Source organism: Oncorhynchus masou, chromosome 30, assembly GCF_036934945.1.
Source record: "Oncorhynchus masou masou isolate Uvic2021 chromosome 30, UVic_Omas_1.1, whole genome shotgun sequence".
Lineage (NCBI taxonomy): Eukaryota > Metazoa > Chordata > Actinopteri > Salmoniformes > Salmonidae > Oncorhynchus > Oncorhynchus masou.
This window is the reverse complement of record NC_088241.1, coordinates 88640-102500: the sequence shown is the minus strand read 5'-3', so window position 1 is coordinate 102500 and position 13861 is coordinate 88640. Positions and strand designations below refer to the sequence as shown.

At 43.4% G+C, this 13861-nt stretch overlaps 1 protein-coding gene across 2 annotated transcripts in view; it reads right to left on the bottom strand.

Moving 5' to 3' along the window:
• Nucleotides 1-12416, bottom strand: part of LOC135521706 (nuclear receptor subfamily 4 group A member 3-like) — a 40612-nt gene extending 28196 nt beyond the window's left edge. Inside the window, exons 1-3 of one of the 2 annotated variants that reach the window (XM_064947377.1) lie at nucleotides 12276-12416; nucleotides 7861-8013; nucleotides 1280-2079 (exon numbers count right to left, since the gene is read on the bottom strand). In XM_064947377.1, coding sequence (XP_064803449.1) covers nucleotides 1280-2077 — 798 coding nt within the window. In that variant the 5' untranslated portion in view covers nucleotides 2078-2079; nucleotides 7861-8013; nucleotides 12276-12416. Of the gene's footprint in view, nucleotides 1-1279; nucleotides 2080-6771; nucleotides 6854-7860; nucleotides 8014-12275 lie in introns of those variants that run through there. The other variant, XM_064947378.1, reaches the window with a different exon arrangement.
• Between the last annotated feature and the right edge of the window lie 1445 nt (nucleotides 12417-13861).

The window sequence follows — 13861 nt, the reverse complement described above, 5'->3', positions numbered from 1 at the left end:
TCTACCTTACTTGCTTTGGCAATGTTAACACATGTTACCCATGCCAATAAAGCCCCTTGAATTGAATTGAATTGAATTGAGAGAGGGGGAGAGAGAGAGAGAGAGAGAGAGAGAGAGAGAGAGAGGGAGAGAGAGAGAGCTAGAGAGAGAGAGAGAGAGAAAGAGAGAGAGAGAAAGAGAGAGAGAGAAATAGAGAGAGAGAGAGAGAGAGAGAGAGAGAGAGAGAGAGAGAGAGAGAGAGAGAGAGAGAGAGAGAGAGAGAGAGAAAGAGAGAGAAAGAGAAAGAGGAAAAAGAGAGACATAAGAGAGAGTATTTCTCTTTCTATCTGTCTCTCAATTCAATTCAATTCAAGGGGCTTTATTGGCATGGAAAACATGTGTTAACATTGCCAAAGCAAGTGAGGTAGATAATATACAAAAGTGAAATATACAATACAAATTAACAGTAAACATTAAACATACATCTCTCTCTCTCCATCTCACTCTCTCTATCTCTCTCTCCCTCTCTCGCTATCTCTCTCTCCATCTCACTCTCTCTCTCTCTCTCTCTCTCTCTCGCTATCTCTCTCTCCCTCTCTCTCGCTATCTCTCTCTCTCTCTCTCTCTCTCCATCTCACTCTCTCTCTCTCTCTATCTCTCTCTCCCTCTCTCGCTATCTCTCTCTCCCTCTCTCTCGCTATCTCTCTCTCTCTATCTCTCTCTCCCGCTCTCTCTCTCTCTCTCTCTATCTCTCTCTCTCATGAGATGGACTTTTAGCAGCCACTGTATTTTTATCGCACCCCGTCGTCACGACACACACAACCTTTCTGCCCTGCTGGTTGCCTGGGGAGACGACCCTCACAGGCGCCGTGGAAACTCCTCAGACGATTTAGAGAGCACTCAGTGAACAACAGAATGAGAGAGGGAAAGAGAGAGAGAGAGCGAGAGAGAGAGAAAGGGGGGGCACAGTCCTCCTCCAAGCTCTGCATGAGAGAGAGACTGGTGTAACTCTTGAGACATGTTCAAATTCGAGGGCTCAGGGTACTGCAGGCCAACAACCTCCAGTCATGTCTGTTTGTAGCTCGCTAAATGAACATTGTGACGCCTCTATGGATCAGATCTCACCTGAACATGGCCCTAGTATTAACATAGAGCAGATCCAGGGAGGGAGGGAGAGAGAGAGAGAGAGAGAGAGAGAGAGAGAGAGAGAGAGACAGAGAGAGAGAGAGGAGAATAGCATGAGAGATGCTCATGGGGGTGTCATCAGGTGAGTGTGAGATGGTGTTTCAGGTGGTCTTACCTTGAAGAAGCCTTTGCAGCCCTCGCAGGTGCGTACACCGTAGTGCTGGCAGGCAGCATTGTCGCCACATACGGCACAGGTGCCCTCTCCTGGGGGGCCGCGATGGGGGGGTGAGGGCAGGCGGTCCCCCAGCAGAGGGTTACAGGACCCCAGCGCCAGAGAACGGAAGGCCAGTCCCCCTGGACCCCCAACCCCGCGGTGCAGCTGGTACAGGTGCTGTTCCAGGGGCGGGCCGTGGGAGTGAGGGGGCACCGAGGAGGACGAGGAAGAGGATGAGGAGGAAGAGCGAGGCAGCCCCCCTCCCAGCCCCTCGTACCCTCCACTGTGGGGAGGGGATTGCTGGTAGAAGTGGGGGAAGCGAACGGACTTGAGGGGGCCGTGGGAGGAGGGCTGCAGGGAGAGGTGGGGGGAGTCATCCCAGAGGAAGGAGGAGCCAGGCTGGGGGGCGAGAGAGGGGGTGGTGGGGGTGGACGGAGGAGACTGTTTAAAGTACATGGAGGAGGTGGGCATGGTGTCAGATTGTGGGTAGGACTCCTCCTCCTTCTTGATAAGCGGCCTATGGGAGGGCATCTGGTATAGGCAGGAGGACTTGGGCTCGTAGCTCCCCTCGACAAACACGTTGAAGCTGGGCAGAGAGGTGGTGGCGGCCGCCGAGATCTCACCTCCCCCCAAGTCCAACTTGGTATAGTCCGGGGTCATGAGGTCAGAGCTGTAGCTGTCGCCCTGGTAACCAAAGGACTGGGCGGAGTAGGACGAGCCTGGAGGGGCGGGCCCATACTGTGCCTGCACACAAGGCATGTCTGCAGAGAAAGATGGGAGGAGAGAGAGAGAGAGAGAGAGAGAGAGAGAGAGAGAGAGAGAGAGAGAGAGAGAGGAGAGAGAGAGAATCAAATTGATATGTTATATACAGAATTGTAACATCAACATTGTAGTGATAGTGAGAGTGTAAGCGTGTGTGTGAGAATGTTGGGGTGGTGATGAACACAGTTTGCTGCAGAAACCAACAAAACAGCAGGATCCCCTCCCTATTTATGACGTTGATTATTTATGCAGTTAACAGATACACATAATGCAATAGTATAAACCGTGTGAGGAAGCTGTTAGTGTAATTCCCTTAACATAACACTCATTAGCCAATTAGTCAAGCAAATAAAAACATGTTAGCCAATCGGTGAAGCAGATAAAAACACATTAGCCAATCAGTGAAGCTAAGCTCAGCGGTTCTTGCTCACTCGGCAGGAAACGGAAGAAAACGTTTTGAAATGTACCTTAACTTGTCTGATAACAACTGTCTTTCAAAACTTTTTCTTCCATTTTCTCGAACTGAATGAGCCCCAGATTGAACCCCCATCCACTTTGCATTCAACACACCTGGTCATAATCACCCACAGCTATACATACAACCACACACACACAACGCAACTCTCACTCCAGCACAGCTAAACTGTAGGAGCAGTTTGTTAGTGTGTACTGTGTGTGTGTGTGTGTGTGTGTGTGTGTGTGTGTGTGTGTGTGTGTGTGTGTGTGTGTGTGTGTGTGTGTGTGTGTGTGTGTGTGTGTGTGTGTGTGTGTGTGTGTGTGTGTGTGTGTGTGTGTGTGTGTGTGTGTGTGTGTGTGTGTGTGTGTGTGTCTTGCCCTAGTTTATCTGTCGTTTGGGGACTAAATGAGGCCTGTATCATTAAATGTTAATGGACCCCTCATGGTGCTGGACCCTTACTAACTCTGGCCTCTAAAACAACCAGCCACACACATGTTCTGTCACATACCGCCATTACGAGCTCAAAGATAGGATGGGGAACTGTGAGTGTGCGCGGGCGTGTACACAATGAATCAAGGAAGAGGTTAATTATCATAACGACCTCCGTCTTAGACTAGGGATCACACACACAGCCCACAATGTAACCACAAGTTAATAATAATAATAATAACAACAATAATTGTTAAGATTTGTATAATCATCATAATAACAATAATATATACAGTTGAAGTCAGAAGCTTACATACACCTTAGCCAAATACATTTAAACTCAGTTTTTCACAATTCCTGACATTTAATCCTAGTAAAAATGTCCTGTCTTAGGTCAGTTAGAATCACCACTTTATTTTAAGAATGTGAAATGTCAGAATAATAGTATAGATAATGGTTTATTTCAGCTTTTTTTCTTTCATCACATTCCCAGTGGGTCAGAAGTTTACATACTCAATTAGTATTTGGTAGCATTGCCTTTAAATTGTTTAACTTGGGTCAAACGTTTCAGGTAGACTTCCACAAGCTTCCCACAATAAGTTGGGTGAATTTTGGCCCATTCCTCCTGACAGAGCTGGTGTAACCGAGTCAGGTTTGTAGGCCTCCTTACTCACATATACCTTCTCAGTTCTGCCCACACATTTTCTATGGGATTGAGGTCAGGCTTTGTGATGGCCACTCCAATACCTTGACTTTGTTGACTTAAGCCAATTTGCCACAACTTTGGAAGTATGCTTGGGGTCATTGTCCATTTGAAAGACCCATTTGCGACCAAGCTTTAACTTCCTGACTGATGTCTTGAGATGTTGCTTCAATATATCCACATAATTGTCCTCCCTCATGATACCAACTATTTTGTGAAGTGCACCAGTCCCTCCTGCAGCAAAGCACCCCCATAACCTGATGCTGCCTCATGTGCTTCACGGTTGGGATGGTGTTCTTCGGCTTGCAAGCCTCACCCTTTTCCCTCCAAACATAATGATGGTCATTATGGCCAAACAGTTCTATTTCTGTTTCATCAGACCAGAGGACATTTCTCCAAAAAGTACCATCTTTATCCCCATGTGCAGTTGCAAACTGTAGTCTGGCATTTTTGGCGCAGTGGCGTCTTGCTTGCTGAGCGGCCTTTCAGTTTATGTCGATATAGGACTAGTTTTCCTGTGAATATAGATACTTTTGCACATGTTTCCTCCAGCATCTTCACAAGGTCCTTTGCTGTTGTTCTGGGATTGATTTGCACATTTCCCACCAAAGTTCGTTCATCTCTAGGAGACAGAACGCGTCTCCTTCCTGAGCGGTATGACGGCTGCGTTGTCCCATGGTGTTTATACTTGCATACTATTGTTTGTACAGATGAACGTGGTACCTTCAGGCATTTGGAAATTGCTCCCAAGGATGAACGAGACTTGTGGAGGTCTACAATTTTTTTTACGAGGTCTTGGCTGATTTCTTTTCATTTTCCCATGATGTCAAGCAGAGGCACCGAGTTTGGAGGTAGGCTTTGAAATACATCCACAGGTACACCTCCAATTGACACAAATTATGTCAATTAGCCCACCAGATGCTTCTAAAGCCATTACATAATTTTCTGGAATTTCCCAATCTGTTTAAAGACACAGTCAACATAGTGCATGTAATCTTCTGACCCACTGGAATTGTGATACAGTGAATTATAAGTGAAATAATGTTGGAGAAATGACTTGTGTCATGCACAAAGTAGATGTCCTAACTGACTTGTCAAAACTGTAGTTTGTTAACAAGAAATGTGTGGAGTGGTGTGAAAAACGTGTTTTAATGACTTCAACCTAAGTGTATGTAAACTTTAGACTTCAACTGTAGTTATCTATTGTTGATCAATATTAAAACCTGCTTTTGATGGAGAGAAAAACATCTCAAGACATTTTCCACCTCTGTAGAGAGGCAGAGGTGAGCCTGGGCTCTAATGTATTAGCCTACCTGTGTGTGTGTGTGTGTGTGTGTGTGTGTGTGTGTGTGTGTGTGTGTGTGTGTGTGTGTGTGTGTGTGTGTGTGTGTGTGTGTGTGTGTGTGTGTGTGTGTGTGTGTGTGTGTGTGTGTGTGTGCGCGTGTGTCGTAAGTGCCCAGGGTTTGTGGTGTTTGCTCTTCTCTCTCGAGAAGGGAACTGTCAACAGCGCGCGGTTCCCATTGACGCTCTGCGTGCGCTGTGTCGTAATCGTCTTGTTCCCACGCGTCATATTTATTTAGTCAAATATGGGACTTATGAAGCCTACTACCATCATTTTTCCTGCACGCCTCCTTTTCTCTGCGGACAACTGTGTACATTTGCCTTACGCACATGGCGCAGGCACAAACATTACTAAATGACATATTTATTAAGTCCGTTTTGACCAGTGAACACAATATAACTGTACATTTTGGCTACGTGACTTTACCTGTGGGCTCGAAGCCCTGGCATGACTCACACCTTCCAGCGGGAGACACCTATATTAGAGACAGAGATACAGATGTCACCATGGGTGAGCCGCAGGGCTAAAGTGTAACCACGGGGACGCGCGAAGGACACGAGGTCTGGGGGGAGTTTGGAGGTTTGACTCAAACTTTCTCAGAGTGCGCGAGTTCCATCCGTCTGGAAAGGAGTGGGCGAGCACGGCTGCACTCGAGCAACCGCCAGAGTTTTCTTTTATTTCTATGACGGCCTCGCGAGTGACCCAGGCAGTTGCACAACCCACGCGGAAACAGGCCTACAGGTGTACAGAGATGAAGGGGATTTGTAACTGCCTGTGTCTTCAAGGGGAGAAAAGGAAGAGAGAGAGATGTTTCCTGGGTCTATCCAACAGTGGGGGAGGGGGGGCTGATGTGTTAATTCCAATTGAAACGCCTCCTTATAAGACTACTCCACCTACCTTGCCTGAAGTCAAACGCACACATGCACGTATGGACACACACCCATTCACACACATAGTGATGATGTAAACACAACCTAACTGATGTGTGTACCTTATCCTCACCGTGCTCCTATGCACATACATCTACTTCTGAGTAAACACACATACACACACACACACACACACACACACACACACACACACACACACACACACACACACACACACACACGTATTCAGACAATGCAGTGTCATGTTAAAACCAAGCCAGAAGCACTCTAATGACACCATATTATATCCCAAAAACCGAAAACACCCTTTTCATTCAAACACCACGACCTCCATCTGACAGCAAGTTTGTGCATGTGTGAGTGTGTATGTGTCAGTGAAGAATGTGTGTGTATGCTTGTGTGTACAACATGCATGAGTATTTGAGTGCATGCATGTGTGAGTGTGTGCTTAAGCTACATGTGTGTTAAACAGTGAGGGTTCAGGACAGACAAGCCAGGCAGATAAATGCTACCAGCTCTCAGAGTCTCACGACTGAATTAGACGTTGATCCACATACTCAAACGTCAAATTTCGAAGTTGTTCCAAACTTCAAATTTCGTGTGTTTAAGGTTAAGATTAGACAATAACTCAGAAATGTTCAATTTAGGGTAAAGTTCAGACATGAACTTCGAATGGTTAAGGTAAAGTTAAGGTTTGGGATAGGCTTAAAACAAACATATCACAAACAACTTCCAGGTCATCTCCCCACTTGCACAGACATGGATGGAAGTTGAATACTGAATTGTATAACTGGTGACCTGGCTGGATAAGCGTGTGTGTGTGCACGTGTACGTGTGTGGTATGATGATCAGAGAGAAGCGGTCTCTAACCTCGAGGTGTGCATTTCAACTGGACACAATGCATCCGTTCCAAAAACTGAGCGTGCTTGTTCATTGTCAGAATGCCATAGATCTAACAAACAAGACATGAAGTGCATAAGTAAATACACAATACATTCTATCATCAAGGAAACATTCAGAAGTTATATATGTATATATATATATTTTTTAAAGTTGATTTTAATGGGCACTCATATGGGCAGACTTGATCATTCTACCTAAATATTACAGTCAAAACACACGCAGATTGAAACAGATTGACAGCAGACAGCGATTTGAGACATTCGATCTAAATCTTATTTTGTGTGTTAGTTTTTGGACGGGTATTGACCCGCACATGCGTAAACCGCTTCTTCACATTCATGAAATGTGCCAGTATGTAAACTTGATCTAAATACAGGTATGATGCAGAAACCCAGAACGGATTTTTGTCCTCGAGGCTGTGGTCGCCTCCTACCGCAGGCTCGAGGGCCCCATGTGTTCCTATACCGGCGGGACAGACTACCTTTATCACCTTAATCTATCAGGAGAAAATACATGTGCTTTTAAATTAGGCTACTTTATTTTGGCCTCGAAGGTTTAATACGTTTAACCTCATTAAGTTCATGAAGCAGATCGATATCTACAGATTTGACTAATTAGATTTTTTGGTCCTGCTTTTAAAGTCGGTGTGTCTAGTTTCAGAAGACTATTTCCGTCCCCATATCTATAGATGGAAATGTCAACTCGCGCGCACTCACTGACACAACACGTTTAGAATTATAAATCAGAACTGACTTGGAATATATTAAATTACCATTTAGACCATTCAATATCGGTTAAATTAAAATAATAAATTATGTTGTTGGTCTAAACTATATGGTTTGTTATATAAACATGTTTTAAATATATAGGCCTAATATTGTACTTAATAAAATAAACGCACTATAGACCAAGCGTGAGACACAGCTGACTGAATGAAGAAACACATGGCGGACTAATAGTTTGAAAACTACACGTGCATTTGAAACAGGTTTTAAAAGCACCAACTCAGGACAGGTGCGACGACGACCCGGGCCTGTTCCCGGTGTTTTTCAGTACCTGGTGTGAAAGCCTCGCGCTGAATGGTGTTCTGTGTGGGGGGCTGGGGATTGATGCGACTGTGGTGGAGGACCGGGAGCGGGGAGGACTCGAAGGGACTGTCCGGTAGCCGGGACTCTGAGCTCGGCTGGGCGCGCTCTTCCGAACCCGGGTCTGGAGGAAAGAAACACCGGTCATAACCAGAGACATGGGAACTCCCAAAGCACACCGACACGGATGACATAGCTTACTGCACAAATACAATACAATCACAAAGAGCGGAATAAAGTCGCACACGCAGATTACCCGGATGGAACAAAACGCTCAGAAATTAAAACATGAATAGAATAAAATGAATTTTCTGTGATGAGGGGGAAAACCAGCAGGCGTAGAGGTGTGATACAGAATTAAAGGTCAGACCTAGAAAGAGAGATCCACAGACCTGCGACAGAAGAATGGAGGAATATACATTATTATAAGTACAATTATAATTTAGAAAATCTGCAAACATCCCATAGCGCTCATTGAATGAATGCTTCACCAAATACAGAAGTGAACAGATATGATCTATAACCTCTCTATATAATTTAGCCTACAACTCAGAAATAGAGCAATCATTTTGAATTCCAATTTCAACTCTTATAAAAGTAAAATATTGAAGATTGATGAGAATAGACTAAAATAATATAGACTAAAATAAAAACTAGAATCACTTCACCTGCGAGCAGTATAAAAATAATATTTAAATCTAACAATTATCTATATCGTGAAATATCATATGAATCTATTAAATGATCATATTAACACTTTTTCAAACAAACAATAATATTAAATTAAACGAGTTATTTGCAATTCATAAAACAAGTGTCTTCAAAAGAGCATGGTTATCATTTTGTTAAAATTTCCAGTGGTTCTTTCCCGCGCTAGTCTGAGGCTCATTGACTTACAGGTCTCAGGGTTCAAATGGGTTCGTTATTAGAAAGAGAAAATAGGTTACAATATCCACCTGAGTAAGTTATGAATCTCAGAACCGAAACCTCTCCGCTCCCAGTGCGTCTTGCTGTCAGCTCGAGCATAGCTCACCGCAGACAAGAGATTTCACAGCGCCTAGCGCCCCCTCTCTGCAGCACTCACCTACAAACACGGACCCATACCCGGACTAATTCTCTCCGGGGTCCAGTCCTCCCTCTCCGGACTCATTCTCTGAACCGTCCCGGCCGGGAGACATGCAGACTTTTTGGAGATCACTGAACAGTTGAACTCTGTTTGGATAGGTTCTTAACATTATCACGTTTCCAATAGGCCTGCGGGCTGACAACATCTGAAACTATAGACTAGGGATCGAACACGTTGTTTGTTGTTGCTTTGTCTGACATGTTTCTATGCCTATTATTCACTCAATGTCTGGAGAATGAGTTAGGCTCAATTATAACATGAACCTCAGCAGGATACAGACAGTCGCTTCTCTCAGTCTCTCACATTCTCAATCTCTGCCACACCAGAATGCTTGGCTAATCAGGAGAGGAAATGTAATATTCTGTCTCAATTGTTTATACTTCATAGACTTGGAGGTCATTGTATTCAATGACATTATTTGTTGTTTGTTTTGTAATTCAGTGTGCTGTGGTAATAGATCATATTGAATCGGTGTCAGACCGAAATTAAGCAAATAGCCTGTAACGCGTTTGAGAGCAAAAAGGCTATATGCATTTTACGCTTTATAAAATTAGCCCTCTTTTTTATTTTATTTTTTTACAAAAAGCCCATTGAGACCCATAGTCTATTTTGTCAAGGGAGACCTGGCCAAGAAGGCAGCAACAATATATACATTACAGAAATAAAAAGCATTTACACTCCTCTGTAACTGTCTCCCATCAACATACAGAGATATGTAGACAAAAGGGCTACAAAAAAAGCTCAAATTGCACTGGTCTGTGTGTGTCCATAATGTGAACACAGGGCAGAAGGGTCTCCCCTCTCTGTTTCTCTCTCGAGCCAGGCGGTGGGTGCTGGGCCGAGCGCCCCGGTAACCTAGAGAACCGCGAAAGAGCCGTGAAGCACGCGCCCCAAAGCGCCGGTATAGCCCCCCACGCCAATAAGCCAGTCAGCGCGAGGCTTACAGCAAACAGATAGAGAAAAGAGAAGAGATAAAGGAGGCCTGGAGAAATATACAAGTACAGTAAATTAGCCCTGAGGAGCGAAGCTGTCAAAAAGAGGAGACAGTGTGTGTGTGTGTGTGTGTGTGTGTGTGTGTGTGTGTGTGTGTGTGTGTGTGTGCGTGTGTGGGTGCGTGTTTCTGTCTACACACCCAAAACCAATTTTAACCGCCTGAGAGAAACTCATACCACACATCTCATAGTGAAAGATACAAATTCTGGGCTTCAAAGAAGTGATATGGACCAGAGACTACTGTGTGAATAGGAGATGCAAAAGTTTAATTTAACTTGGTCGATATATTTGAGAATCTGACTGATTCCTAAATGTAAAAAAAAAAGTAGAGTATTGGTCTGGGGGTCCAACCTGGTCTCAGAGCATATAGTTTTATTCTGTTGTAAATCTGAGGCACTCCATTTAGTATATGTTATGTTGCAAATGGTATTAATTTCTCGATGTTCATCATACATTTATTATGATATGTTATGAATTGCAAGTGTCCTACAGTGTGTTACGAATTTGCAAAACATACAATAAGTTATGATTTTGCAAAATGTATGATATGTTACGAATTCCAATTTGTTGTGGCTAAAGATAGCTCGGTGGCTAATGCTAATATTAGCTAGCTGGCTAGCGTTTGATAGGCTAGGGGTTAGGGGTTAAGGTTAAGGTTAAAATTAGGAGTTAGGCTAAAGGGTTAAGGTTATGGGATGGGTTAGCTACAGCATTAATGTTATATTTAGGGTTAGGAAAAGAGTTAGCTAACATGCCAAGGATTTGCAAAGTAGCTAAAAAGTATTAAGTAGTAGGAAAGTTGCTAATTAGCTCAAATGCTAAAGTTGTCCATGATGAGATCAGAACACACAACCTTTGGGTTGCTAGACATTTACATTATACCCCCACCCATCCACCCTGACCACCTTTAGTTTTTTCCTTAAGTAACCAACGGTCTTATGTAACTATACCAAACATAACATATCATACTAATTTGAGTGTCCTGGATTTACATCTACTATGTTATGTCTAGTGTATGATACCAGACTGGGTGGTCAGACCAACCTTAAGCCTGACTTCGAGTCATGGACCTCCTTGCTCCAGGATGACATTTAGGTCAAGATCCACGTTCAATGGCAGTAACTCAACTTCAGAAAGAGGCAAGGCTATAGATCAAACATTGACATTGTTAATGTCAATATTTGTTTCCCCTAATCATGTGAGCAATAATGTGAGCAATGACAGGCCTGTCTTATTCAGACAACCACATGCTACACACAGACAGACATTTAGAGAGACAGTCAGAAATACAAACAGACAGACAAACGACAGACAGACAGACAGTGTGACAGAGGACATTTAAGGTTGGTCACCGGCTGTACTAGTGTTTATAAAACAATATGTTTTATTTTGTAGGCATATAATCACACTGTTTGTTCTAAACTATGAGAAACCTAACTGTTTGGATAAATGATGTCAACATAAATCATTTGAAATTAAACTAAAGCTGCCTGCACGTTCTTCTGCAACTTGCAGTCAGATTTATTTCAATAATATAAAATCGTCTCTTGAAAAACTCTCATATGTAAGATGCCTTTACTATAGGCCAGGGCTAATATTCACCCAGCACACAGACCAACAAGCTCTCAGGGTTTTACCAATTCAACTATTCCCGTATAGCCGGGAATGAAAGGCGAGGTATTAGTCTGACACGCTCACTCACACACGTACAGCAAACTATGTGTTTTGTTTTATAACTATTGCAAAGGCATCAAACATGATGTCCACATAAAGCTGAATTAATACACAATCATGTCCTTTATAACAGTGGAGATAATAAGAGCCTTGATGTCAGCCCTCCTCTACTCTCAGCCTGTCTGACTGTCTGTCTGTGTTCTTCACTCAGCTCCATTAGTGCCTAATACTGCCTATGTCTCCCACTTCATTGTCTGACTGAGAGGCATCCATTTCCATGACAACCACAAAGAATATGATACCTTCCTTCAGCAAATTAAATTCAAATTTGGTTCCATCTGCCCTCGGTGGCACCAAACACACACACTCCCGAGCTCACGAGTTTGCCAAATCAACAGGTCATCATGCACGAGAGAGTTAAAGACAGCGCTCGTGTTTTAACAATATAACAAACCGATGTGCAGGGAAACCTACAACTAATTATGTTTCTCTATGAGACCAATAGTCTAGTAGCCTAATGTAATAATTAATTAAGGTGTCTTTAGAATATGAGAGAAAGTCATTAATTCCCAGAAGTAAAGACAATAACTTACTTGTTTGCTGTAGCGGTTCCGTCTTTACATGTGTTATTAACCCAAAATAAAGTCTCCTGTATAGATCCAGAATAATTACAAAAATTACCAAAGCTGCTAAAAAGTAACACGTATATTTGCAGAACTCGTTGAGGATGAAGCCACAGAAGAAAAAAAGTTATTCTTTCTTTTTGTTTTTCCTTTAATTATTCTAAAGGAAAGTAGGCTAGAATATAGTCCGGTGTGTGTTTTAAAAGTGTGTGATCCTGTGTATGTGCCAGTGATGATGCGCGCAGATGTAAAACCGTAGTGCGGGATTGTTTATGTGCGCGGTCTGAGGGAGAAAGTCTAATACAGCATTTATGTGAGTCTGCCTCCTCATAGAGCGCCTGGTATGCGCTACGTCAATGTGACGCCATGGGAGAGGTGACGTCACTCACTGTAGAGCTCCCTCGGCCCGGCCTCGCCGTACAGTACTAGACACATAAGCCCCGCACGCTGTGTGCCAGAAAAAGAGCGAGAGGGAGAGAGAGAGAGTGAGTTGATCTTATGATTTCACGACTGAATAGTTTCAGAAATGCCCAGGCGAGGGCGAGCAAGTGTCTACTGTACATGTAGTTTTTTCCATTACATTCTGGTAGTTGCACATTCATTTCCGGGATCTGAAGCCGTTTTTTATTAAGCATTTTCCACCATAATAATTTATATATCATCTATTAATTTGTCATTTTTGTATTTTATTTTTTTAACGTTATTTTACCAGGTAAGATGACTGAGAACACATTCTCATTTACAACAAGGACCTAGGTAATAGTTACAGGGGAAGGAGGGAGGATGAATGAGCCACCTGTTCATAACAGTCTGTAAATAGGCTACTCCATTATGTAAGCCTATCAAACTATTTCAGCTCTTTAAACCAGACCACCCTGTCACACAACATCATCAGCCACATATGTCAAGTGGGTATCATTTTTAAGAATAATAATTTTTGCTCTTATGAAGTGCAAATAACTGAGCATTAAACAAATGAAATCAGTAACCTAATGAACATCAGCATGCAAATGGAATTATGTTGTTTGATGTGACACATACTCAAGAGCTCATACAGAGCCCACTGATGATGAGAAGTTTGATGAGTACAGCAAACATAGGATACGCCTGTTTGCATTTCACTTCACACACAATGGAAACCTTGTTTTACCTATCCAATCCAGTCAGTGTTGACCTAATAGGAAAGACGGAGTGCTCCGGCAGGAACCGCATCACTGGAGGGGGGGGACCAAGGATTACAAAAGCACAACAAAGCTTCCCGGTCAACAGAGTTTCTCAGACAATCCCCCAGGCCTGTTGATATATAGAGATATAGAGATAAATAGAGATCACTTGAACATGAACCCAAATACATCACTGGCCTAAAGGCTAAAGGAAGGTCTCCGTATTGACTGATTGCCCTCTCCCCTCCACATTCCACTTCTTCACCCCTCCAACTCTCCTCTCCACGTTCCACCTCTCCTCCTCTCCTCCACATTCCACCTCTTCACCTTGCTTCCTCACCTTTCCTCAACATGTCTTTTCCACCTGACCCCTCTACCTTTCCTCCTCACCAC